Below are 12458 nucleotides of genomic sequence, written 5' to 3' on the forward strand. Positions count from 1 at the left end.
CAGTAATAACACTTTCGCCTAAGGGTAGCCCCAGTGGCGCAGCGGTTTGGCGCCGCCTGCAGCCTGGGGTGTGATCCTGGGGTCCCGGGATCGAGTCCCACATCGGGCTCCCTGCACGGAGCCTGCTTCTCCCTCTGCCTGTGTCTCTGCCTCTTTCTCTCTATGTCTATGAATAAATAAATAAAATCTTAAAAAAAAAACACTTTCGCCTAAAAATTAAAGTACTTAACTGTAAAATATTAATATCTTACATGGAACTAAGTTGAACACCTAGAACTATCCCAGGGGAAAACAATGGCTCAACCACCAGAAGAGGTCACTATAATCATCAAAAATGGTGGGATCTCAGGTACGGCAGAGGATGCTAACGAATTGGGTTTCATTAAGGTAGAGAGGCAGAAAATGAGAAGAGTCTGGAGTTCAAATCTCAACTAATAAGTTGTATGACCGTGGGCAAATTATTTAATCTTTTCTAAACCTCAGTTTTCCCATATATAAAATGGGGAAGCGGTAGTGTCTGCTAGCAGACTTCTGTGAAGATTAAATGAAGAAACATAGATGAGTTGCTTGGCAGTGTTATGTGCTCATCTATCATCATCTTTATCATACTATATATGAGGCAACTTTTTATGAGTGGAGCTACATTAGGAATCCTCCATTTTACCATCTGCTATTAACCCTCAGCTATGGTATAGTGAAGTATGTTAGGTTTTTGAAAAATGCAGCAAAGGGGGGTCCCAATGTGGTCATATATCCTTGCCAGGTCTCCACATACCACTATGCTGCTTAGGCGAAGCTAGATATGCCTACTGGGAACTGTGGTTCCTTGAACCAAATGTTAGCAGACGTTCAAGGTACAATTCCTCATATTTTACTTACCACTCTTTGAACCATCCAGAGTCCCTGGGTTATACTTTCAAATTTTCTATCCAAGTTGCTCATGCCCTATGTTTCATTTCCAGGAAAATTTGTCTTTCTTTTTTCAAATGGAAATGTCAAAAAGCCTAAGATGTGCATACGTGCGTATTTTCTCTAATTTGCAGTGAATCAAATCTTGCTAATACAGATGCTAAGAAAGTTAGAATAATGAAACACTAAGACAGGAATCCTGTATAACAGTATATACCATGTTAAATGATGGTGGTGGTCAATGAGGCAATTGCTTCACATTCAATATCTTACTGAAATGAAGTAACTGCATTTTAAAGAAATAAAACCTAACCCATAAGATGTCCTGTTAAATGAGTCAAAAAACCTTAATTCTAGGTCCATATAATTAATTCAAATGATCCAACTGCACAACCATCCTACTTCTTATCACAGAGAAGTTAATAATTGTAGTAAATTCTGGATCTTGTAAAAGACCTTCCTCCCTCAGGCCCCCAAAAGTGGTCTTCTTCAGATCATGTCCACTCTTCTGGGACATGGAAAGCCCCTTCCTCGGGGGAAAGGCTGGGCCCAGCCACCTCAGCACGAGCTGTTTCTCCAGCCTGCCTGCCTGGTGACGGTGCTACCTGCCAGCCAGCAGCATCCTGGTGTCTACCGGGCTGCGGCAGATTGAACAGACTGTGAATCCAGCCAGAGGATAAGAGGTTGTTTTAATTGGCTAAATCTGCTATGTACTAAGCGTATGGCCATGAATTTGTAGCCAAAACACTAATCTAAAAAAAATGTCATGTACAATTTAAACACAAAACAAGAATGACATTTTCACTCGTCAATTCTAGTTTTGCCATGAGGGTTTTTAACTTAACATTTTATAATGAATACCAAATCCTTACCTTTGCTGAAGTAGAATTTTCATGGTATACTCCTTGGACCAAGTCCATAAGAGCGCTTGCTAAAAGTTCCACAACCTAAAAAACAATAAAAAAGAATCAAGATAAATAATTATAAAATTTTGCCCGCATTTTTACCTCAGAATGCCTCAGAAGGCTTGGTAGCAAGGCAGTATGTGTGTTTGATAGAAAAAATAGGGCTATATACAAAGATCCTGGCAAATGGCATTGCTCACCTGGATATTAGAGCTGTGATCCAGTTTTTTTCAGGCATAATTCAAGAAAAAAAATCTTATAAGCATAGCATTGAACTAATATACATGAAAATCCAGTAATAGCCATTTTGAACATAAGCTTAAATTTTAGATACCTAATGAAATTTTAACTCGATTTATTTTCTGTATGTTTATTTCTGTCAGGTGGATAATTTTTCAATATCTCCATTCCGGGAGTCATTACAATGCTAATTTTCATACTTAATACAGAAAGAAAAGCAAAAGCAAAAGAATGGTTAACCTTTCAAATGTGTTCATTCTGTTGTACTTAAAATGCACTGTGGATATGTTTGGTGTAGGGCCCCTGGGTCAAATGTACCATAAACACTAAAAATTTTTATAGAACTGCAATATTGAAATCATATTCATCAAACCTGTAGTATTTCCAAGACTCAGGCTATTAACAAAACAAAAAAAAAAAAAAAAAAAGAAAAAGAAGCAAAATCAAAAGCTTTGAACTTGTTCCAGAATGTAAAACAAGCAGAAAACAGTCTCTTTGGAGGTACTGCACAATTTACAGTTGTTTGCATAAAACATCTTAATTCAGGAGAATAAAATAGTGGTATTACTCTAATGTTCAATGCAGCCATTTCAAATGGAATTCCTCAAAGCAGCCCCAACCACTTCTCAAAAAGTCTTAATATCTTGTATATTTAGCTTCCTATATTATGCAGTTCCCGTATCTGATTCCCACTCTCTGCTTCCTAAAATTTAGCTCAGTTCTGATTGAATTAAAGGATTTTGTTTCAGCTTTTATCATTCTTGTAATTGAAGACATTATTAAGCCAAAGGATACAGACCCAAACAAGAAGGTACTTTAATCTCAGGTACCTTACATTTAATAAACATTTTCTTAGAGGCAGATTATATTAATTTGTGGAAAGACTTGCTTTAAAATTTTAATACATGGGCATTTATCTCCAAATTTATATTTACATTCATACTATGTAACACAGACAAGGCTGCTGATATGGAAATTTTGCTGATTAAAGGCATATTTTTTTTTCTAGCTCTGCAGATGGGTTAATTTGTAAGACCTATACAAAGTCTTTTTTTTTTTTTTTTTTAATCACATTGCCCTTTAGGTAACCAAATACTTAAGAAATATTGTAGCAATATGAGCTGCAGAGGAACTAGAAGGACAATGATCCTACAGTGTTACCAGATGTGTTGAGTTATTTAAGTGGGGAGAAAAGAAAATGAATGGATTTTTTCCCCCTGAAGGTATCAGATAAGCCCTATTCCCAAATCCAGAAGGATAGAGTATCGCCAATAGGTCTATGAAAGATTGTAACTAAATGCAAAGCATCAGATTGGATTACAGTTTATACAAGCAACATCCCAAGATCCCCCTGATGGCTGGACACGTAATACAGATCAATCACTCACTAAGAAATGTTACGGTTTTGAAACAGTTTGAGCTCTGAGACCAGTACTGGTGAAGCGAAGAGGGATTTCAAAGAGAAAGTCCAACATTCAACGTCAAAATGATGGCATGAACTTTTAACAATGGCTCTGGATAACTAGATTATGCCTTTACTTCCCCGAAAATTTTTTTTTAAATTTTTATTTATTTATGATAGTCACACAGAGAGAGAGAGAGAGAGGCAGAGACATAGGCAGAGGGAGAAGCAGGCTCCATGCACCGGGAGCCCGACGTGGGATTCGATCCCGGGTCTCCAGGATCGCGCCCCGGGCCAAAGGCAGGCGCTAAACTGCTGCGCCACCCAGGGATCCCTTCCCCGAAATTTCAAACCAGAGAGAAGCAACAGAAACATTTTATTCTCTCACTCTTTTTCTCTTTTATGTAATTAGCAAATATAGGCAGACCTACACTTACAAGTTTATAATTTATAAATGACCCATACTTCCAAATAAGCCACTCACTCAAACAGGATACACCTTCATACTCAGTGATGACCACTGAGGAAAAAACTTTGGACTTCTTTGGGTTAACAAGTCAAGGATGGTAAGAGATTATGAAAAGCAGGAATAGCCTAAGGGAGTTGAGTGTTTCCCAGGCAAGGGTGACTGACTCAGTGCACACATAAGCCTCTTTCCATTGCCTGAAATGTTTCCTTTACTTTTATTTTTTTATTTTTTTTTACTTTTATTTTTTTAAAAAGATTTTATTTATTTGACAGAAAGAGAGAGAGAGAGAGCACAAGCAGGGGGAGCGGGAGAGGGAAAAGCAGACTCCCCATTGAGCAGGGAGCCTGATGATGCGGGGCTGGATCCCAAAACCCTAGGATCATGACCTGAGCTGAGGGCAGAGCTTAACAAACTGAGCCACCCAGGTGCCCCTTTACTTTTAAAATTATACCAAAGACAGATGTGTTTAAGTCTCATCTTCCTTTAAAATTGTTATATTTCTAGAAAGACCACAGGACTAGCAACAACACATACTTTAACAAGGCCATTTAATGATCTGAACCTTTTTTTCCCAATATATGGCTTACCAACACAGGCATTCACCTGTTTAGACATCTCTTATACTTAAATATAAGAAAGCACCTGCGTAATACTTTTCTCCCTTAGATTCTTGTGAAATGACTTGTTCCAGCAGTGCCAAATGGTAGCATGGATAGTGTCTGCCAGGGAATCCAGAAGCCTAATTGCCAGATGTCCAGGGACTAAGAGCCTAAGCCCCCCACTTCTTGGCGCTCTAGACAAGACCCAAGGGCTTCTGTTCTTTAGGCCTAGGGAGGATGGGGCGCAAGCGAACACTTTCTACTACAAAAAGAAGACAGACTTAAAAGAGCATCAAGGTTAGCCACTCTTGGAAGGTCAACAAATTAGAGGGCTGTAATGAAAGAAAGTAGAGCATTAAGAGGCAGAGGATCCAGATTCTATTTCAAGGCCTACTACTAATTTCACTGGGAGATCTGGGGCAAACCGATGCATTTCTCAGAGTTTGGGGTTTTCTCAAATATAAAATGAGGGAAGTTGCAAAACACAACTCTTGAGGGTCCCTTCCAAATCTGATTCTGAGCTTCTAGAAATGCAAATCTTAGTATTTATAATTAGGCATGTAAATTTGAAAACTGTTTTTTTTTTTTTTTTTTTTTTTTTTGGTAAACTTTGATGAGTTATCTTTGCTCAATTATTTTTATCTGTTTTCTTCACATGGACCTTTCTCTCTGTCTGACCTCTGATGACTTTCTTTGTGAAAGTGTTTGCACCCAGTCCTCCTTGGTTCCAATACCTAGAATCATAATGAAACAATTTCCATTTTCTGAACCAGTTCCATTTTTTAAACGACTGTAACTGGTAGCCCACCCCACCAGCTGACAAAAACGTCGTCTGTGGGGCAATTAAAGGTCAACATTGCTGAGTTCTGGGTCTTGAATGGCTCTAATGCTTGGGAAGAATCATACTACCAGATTCAGAATGATGCCAGGTTTAAGTGCAAACTTGAGTCAAACAAATAATGGCTCTACTTCGTTGCATGGCTTCCTCTCTACTGAGGACACATGCAGAACACATAGAAGAGGATCTGTCACCATTAATGTTACAAAGTTTACTTTAGCTGTCTAGAGAATAATCAAACAGGAGATAAGTTTCTTTATTTCTGCATTTCTGGGAGGTGCAAGAATGGGAGAATTCCTTACCTGCATGTGCCATACAAAAACGCTTTTCTCTCTGATTTGTCCTAAACCTGACTGTACAGCAATGCCATATGCTATTCCCCAATCTTCTGAGTAACACCCTAGATTTCAGTGAGCCTGAAGTGGTAACTGCTCAGACTGTCAATGTTATATGGGCTGGCTCCTTGGGCCACCATGTATGAAATAAATTTATTATTATTATTATTATTTTTATTGAGGTATAATTGATGGATTGAGTTTTTTAAAATAAGTTTTATTTTTTAATTTTTAAAAGATTTTATTTATTTAATCATGAAAGACACAGACAGAGGGAGAAGCAGGCTCCATGCAGGGAACCTGACATAGGACTCAATCCCAGGTCCCCAGGATCATGCTCTGGGCTGAAGGCGGTGCTAAACTGCTGAGCCACCCAGGATGTCCTGGATTGAATTTCTTAATGGTTAATTTAGAGGACAAATTTCATCAGTCTCAGGGGAATATGTAATTGCTTCATTCTTTATCTTTTGGAAGGTAACTACAACTCAAAGATTCTTCTTAACGGAAATGCAAAAGTGATGCATACACACTCACAAAAGGTGTTGTGGTGATTATGGCCCTAAGCTGTACTAAAATTCTTATCATAAAGAATAGGAATTGGGAAGAGTAGGGGTGGTAAGAGAACAGCAATGACCAAAAAGCATCCTCACACTGCTATATAAAGATACAGTATCTTAAGAACAATAAAAAAGCTAGTTACAGACAGAACAGTACAATAGGAATTTTTAAAACAAAACGAGGTCAATCTATGTGTTTATATATGCTGAGAAAAATGTCTGAAAGGACAACAAAACAGTAATAATGATAATGTGGTAAGCTCTTCCATGATTTTTAATTAAAAATGTTCTTTTCAACTTTCCCGAACTGCTTAAATTTATAATTGCTACACTTATCATGGCTTAAATTTACAATGTATTACATTTTCTCCCTTTTTTTATTGTACTGCTTTTCTGATCAGGGAAAACCACCACCTGGGATACCTGGGTGGCTCAGTTGGTTAGGTGTCTGCCTTCAGCTCAGGTCACAATCTCAGGGTCCTGGGATTGAGCTCCACATCAGGCTCTCTGCTCAGTGGGGAGCCTGCTTCTCCCTCTCCTTGGCACTCCCTCTGCTTGTGCTCGTGTCAAATAAATAAATAAAATCTAAAAACAAACAAACAAAAAAACCTATTTCTGTGGGTTGGGGTGGGGTGCTGGGGAGAACAGCCTGCTTTTCATCTTGGAGAGCCTTCCTAAGCTGTCTCCACAAATGGATTTCTGGAATATATCGATCAATCATTAGTCCTTGGATTAGCAAAAATAAAACCAGTAAGTGGTGGTTAAGCATTCAGTGGAGACAAGTTGTGCCTCTCTCAGTATGTGATCCAGGAGTACTGTCAGTTAGCATTTGACAGATGGAATAGTATCGACTGAGTTGTAGATGGTTAACTACTGAACCAGACCACTTGATAGGAGCAAAGGATCACCTAGCCCAAATTATAAGTAAATTCAACTATAGCTTTAGAACAATGTTAACCAGAAAGTAACGTGGCTCAAGAAAAGCTCAAGCCAGCACTAACTTATCTGAGTTGACATGGTAAGGTAGTATGGTGGATCCTAACTCACTTTAAAAAGGTTGCTATGTACTTAAACTTGTTTAGTATATAGAAACTGTGGAGGCTATTACAGATTTATAATCATCTTCTAAAAACTTGCACTGGAAAGGTTATTTTAATGACAGTTTTTACTACAGTGTGGAATGACAAGACAATGTGTGATCCATCACTCTATTTAGGAGGCAAATGAACACACAGCCCCTCAGCCAGCCTTTACTACTCTTAACAGCTGCTAGCAAAGGAAACAGTCATGTGTGTGCACGCATCTGCAGTGCTGATGGCATTAATTACACACAAATTTATTGCACCCCTTCCCCCACCTCCAAGAAGAAACAGCAATGCAGGAAACAGTAGCAAAGGTAAAATGCCCTTGGGGAAGAATTAATCTCATATATATTTTGGGAGGAACAAAAGATAGGTTTAGAGTAAATATGTCCTTTCCAAAGAGCTTTGATATTTGAAGGGATGTTGTCAAGATTTTAAGGCACAAAAAACTGTATTGTCAGTAATTATTATTGTAAAAATGTCTTAGGAAAAATACTTCCATAGATAAAGGATGCGATAGCTTGCTAATAGTAACCAGGGCCATCAGCTACACTCTTTAGTTCCTCTTCACACAAATGATGCACAAAGTATTTGAGAGGTGCATTTAAAGAGGCAAAGATTTACTTACATTACCAAGGTGAGGCAGAGGAACTTGTTAAGGAGTAGCGCTCTCCCATAGAGACCAATAAGAACATCTAACATTTGTAAAGCACTTTATCATTTACAAACTGGGTTTAAGCAAAATATTTTGTTCCAGGTGGATTGAATCCCCAGTGCTCAGCCAGAGCTTTCAGGCTGGCAGCCTCAGTGGAGAAGCGACCTCTGAAGAACACAGGGAGCAGCGCAGTGGCCAAATAAGGGGGTAAATCTACTCACCCACCACCTGGGCACAGACAACCCAGATGAGTCCTAATCTGCATGCTGATTAATATAAATGAGTAGCTTTAATAAAGCCATTGATGAAGTCTATGAAAGAATGGTTCTCTCCACTCCTTCCTATGAGACAAGGACCAGGTTTAATGAAGACAATGATGAAAGGTCTGTTGTAATAAACACACCACTAACTCACAGGAGTTCTGGAGGAAGCTTCTAAACTAGGCTTTTTGAAGAGAGCCTTTTCAATGCTGCCAAATGTGTAAGACCGTGCTTATTTGTGGGAGGGATAGCAATCTGTTCTAGTGGAGCTGGAAGTTCTTTCTGGCTAAGGGGGAAGAGCAGAGAGAGAAATGGCACAACCAGTAGGACAGGTGCAGCAAAAACTAAGCAAATTGATAATCTTAATTTTTAATTTAGAACAGCTGATACATTGGTTTATCGCCTCTAACTACTGGTAACATTTGTCAAAAAGGGCTCCGGAAATTCAGTGAACTAAAGAAAAGTTTAAAAATCAAGACTGGTAAACCTCAAAAGAAATGGGCCACAAGTTTAAGAAAATGGCTTGAGGGGCACCCGAGTGGCTCAGTGGGTTAAGTGCCTGCCTTTGGCTCAGGTCATGATCCCAGAGTCCTGGGATCCAGCGCTGGACCCGGTTCCCTGCTCCGCAGGGAGTCTGCTTCTCCCTCTGCCCCTCTCCCTCTACCTGTGCTCTGTCTTTTGCTTTCTGTCTCAAAACAAATAAATAAAATCTTAAAAAAAGAAAAGAAAATGGCTTGAAAAGAAAATGGAGGTGATGAAATTTAATACTATATTAGCTAATTCATTCCATAAACATTTGCTGATAACTTATTATGTTCCTGGTACTATACTAATGCAACTAGTACTAATGACCTTATAAAGATAAACGATATTACTTTGTCACTGACCACTTAACAAGGTTAATGCATAGATGAGCTGCATAACCTTGGGCCAGCCATATCACTCTTCTGCCCTCAGTTTATCTAGGTAGGAGACATTTGCATTTTATCAACAGTAAGCCCCATGACCAGAAATACCTAAATGTGTAGCTGTATACATTCTTTATTCATAACAATTGTAAGGATGATGCCAAAATATGGGTTTCTTTCAGTAGCAATAAAGTGATTCAAAAATGGAGTTCACTTTTGTTTTTAAAGATTTTATATTTATTTATTCATGAGAGACAGAAAGAGAGAGAGATGCAGAGGCAGAAGCAGGCTCCTCGCAGAGCAGGGAGCCCAATAAGGAACTCAATCCCAGGACCCTGGGATCATGACCCAAGCCAAAGGCCGATGCTTAACCAACTGAGCCACCCAGGTGCCCATGAGTTTACTTTTTAAATGAAAGTGCATGGTTCTTGGCTTACTATTCACCACCGAATAATGATAATCATTCACTGATTTAAACAATGATTAGCTTCCTGAAAAAGTGGCAGGTAATTTAAAATGCTTACACCAAAATGAAACTTTTCATAAGAAATCAAGGGAAAAAAGAGAGAGGCTTTCCAGCAGGTTATAAAAAAGTTGGTTAAGTATCTTGCATTATTACAAAAACTGTAAATAGTTGCCGGGAATTGAATGCTTCGTCATGAAAGAAAGTAATTCCAACAGTACTGTACAGCAGTTAGTTGCTTTATTTTTCACTTTCTCCAATGTAGGAATGCCTGTACATGAAGTCTGTTGTACTTAGATGTTCCACACTTAGCAGCACTGTTACACTTTGTTCTGAAAACTTCTCAGAGAGAATTATGTCTGCCATTTCAGTGATGTGCTCACTTTTCCCCATGTGGCTGATAACCTCCATTTTGCTTTCACTGCTTCTTCCTTTGATGGCACTCTCAGTGATGTTAAGTGATATTTTCCAAGTGTGATTTTACTTAACAGCTAATCCCACCTTTGAGAAACACAAGTTCACAATGTGAAAACCTCAGAACGCCAGAATCATGGTACATTATTTCATTCAACTGAAAGGATGCTGCGGGCTAGAACACTGCCTAATACCATCAACTTTCGAGATTTTAAAGTTGCAGCCTACAGTAAGAACTGTATTTTATATCATGACACGGTGTATGCACACATGCATATGTATAAAAATGAGTGAAAATTTTTGTGAAACAAAAATTTCATTATTGCCCTATTTTCTACTGTGTTCCATTAAAAAAAAAGTGTTCATAGTGATTTGCTATTGTGATTTCACTACCACCAAGAAGCACCATGTGATCTGTACTTTGAAATATTACTTTGTGTTATGCTGATACATGTCATGTATAGCTCATACCTTGGTTAGGCACCTTAACACCTTAACAGGGTCCCCAAATTTTTGACAGGCAGTTTACATTATTCTTCTGTTATAAAGGTGTTGATTTCTTTATCATTTTATTTCAAAAACATTTAAATTAATAGAATTGAAACAGAGGCAGAAGGCAGGTTAAAACAGAATTGTTCTTGGGTCCTATGGCGTATAGTGTTAGGATGCAATTCTAACTTGTATATATCATTAATATGGACTCTTAGCTTTCATCTTACTAGATTCATGAAAAAAAAAATTAGTTTAGACCACATCTGACCAGAGTTAAAAATTCCAGGATTTTTCCAAGATTTACAAACACATCTTGCAAATTCCAGGGATCCCATGTCTTTTAGATACATAGTTCAATTTTTAGTTCAATTAGTTCCTTTTCAAACTGGGCTACACTAAAAGACAGATGTTTGTAATTTAGAGACATCCCAAGGTTTGCTTCAAAGGCAGCCACAGAAATAAAAGCATGACTCATATGCATTAAAATCCATGCATCTTGTCTAAAACTGTAATTGTATTTCTTCCAAATACGTTTGCAGCTCTTCAAAATCTGTGAATCAATGGAATTCTAAAAATAACTGGCTCTACTGGTACTGTGTTCTAGAAAATTAGGTAATCCTTTTTTCCCCCTCCTTCAAAGAAATCAGGTTATAGAAACTTGAGACTGGCTGTATTGTACTTTTGAATAAAAAATGAATACCCTTGGGTTAGAAATTCCCCAATCTATAGAGATACAATTGGCTTTCTTTCTTTCTTTCTTTCTTTCTTTCTTTCTTTCTTTCTTTTTTTTTTTTTTTGGTTGATATAATTTACATGAAGACTGAAAATAGGTGATACAATTGGCTTTTCAACTGGTATTTCCAAGGCTTAACACAATGCACACAAAAATTTTTCTTGCACTGCCAATACTTTTTCCAATAGATGAATGAGTTGTACAAATCATAGCTATTTTAAAATAAATTTGCAAAAGTATCACTTTGTTTAATCACTATTTTCAGAAATTTACATTTACATATCACCTTATGGCTTTTTAAAAAAATATTTTATTTATTTACTCATAGAGACAGAGAGAGAGAGGCAGAGACACAGGCAGAGGGAGAAGCAGGCTCCATGCACAGAGCCTGACATGGGACTCGATCCAGGGTCTCCAGGATCAACGCCCCGGGCTGCAGGCAGCGCTAAACCGCTGCGCCACCGGGGCTACCCTCACCTTATGGCTTTTAAAATATGCATATATATATCTCTAGATCTTAGATATTTATAAAAGATTTTTCAAATCTCTAATACATTTCTGAGTTTATAAACAACTTTTTCTTGATTCCTTCATTTTTCTTCCTATTTCACGACAGTTTCAGGATCCAAACGTATTGCAAGTTTAGACTCTTTCCTACAACACCAAGAATTGTAGACTATTGCCGTCAGTAAGTGTATGGAGATGGAATTAATGCCTTTATTTTACAGATGAGGAAACTAAGAAAACAGGTTGTCTCTACTTAATAGTTATTTCTCTAAAATGTTTCATAAAGCATTGAAATATTTATTCCAATATTTTAAAACTACTAGTTGTTTAAGATACTATAAATTTCAATATTGGTAACTGCAAAATTGCTGGCAAAAAAAAGGTATCATGGTTCTTAGATGGTTTGTTCGAGTTCTACTACAGTTAAGCATGAGGATTTGGAGCCAGATTGCCTATATTTAAACAGCAGCTCTACTGTTTCCTCAAGGAAATTATTTAACCCTTTCCTGTGCCTTGGGAGAGATCAATACACACAAAGCACCTACAATGGTGTCTACTACATAGTAAGCATTCATAAATATAAGTTGTTCATATTATTTTGTAAATGTTTTGTACTAATTTTAATAAATATTAAATATTCTACATCATAAAGTTTCTAATTTCACTTGAAAAATGGAACGTTAATACACT

At 37.7% G+C, this 12458-nt stretch overlaps 1 protein-coding gene across 6 annotated transcripts in view; it reads right to left on the bottom strand.

Annotated features, from left to right (window-relative positions):
* Positions 1-12458, bottom strand: part of PDSS2 (decaprenyl diphosphate synthase subunit 2) — a 249693-nt gene that overhangs the window by 72484 nt on the left and 164751 nt on the right. For all 6 annotated transcript variants that reach the window (XR_005368098.1, XM_038554861.1, XM_038554863.1 and 3 more), the window contains one exon: positions 1782-1856. Coding sequence is in view for 5 of the 6 variants with exons in the window: in XM_038554861.1 (XP_038410789.1) it covers positions 1782-1856 (75 nt within the window). In the remaining variant the exon portion in view is untranslated. The remainder of the gene's footprint in view (positions 1-1781; positions 1857-12458) is intronic.

This window comes from Canis lupus, chromosome 12 (genome assembly GCF_011100685.1).
Source record: "Canis lupus familiaris isolate Mischka breed German Shepherd chromosome 12, alternate assembly UU_Cfam_GSD_1.0, whole genome shotgun sequence".
NCBI lineage: Eukaryota > Metazoa > Chordata > Mammalia > Carnivora > Canidae > Canis > Canis lupus.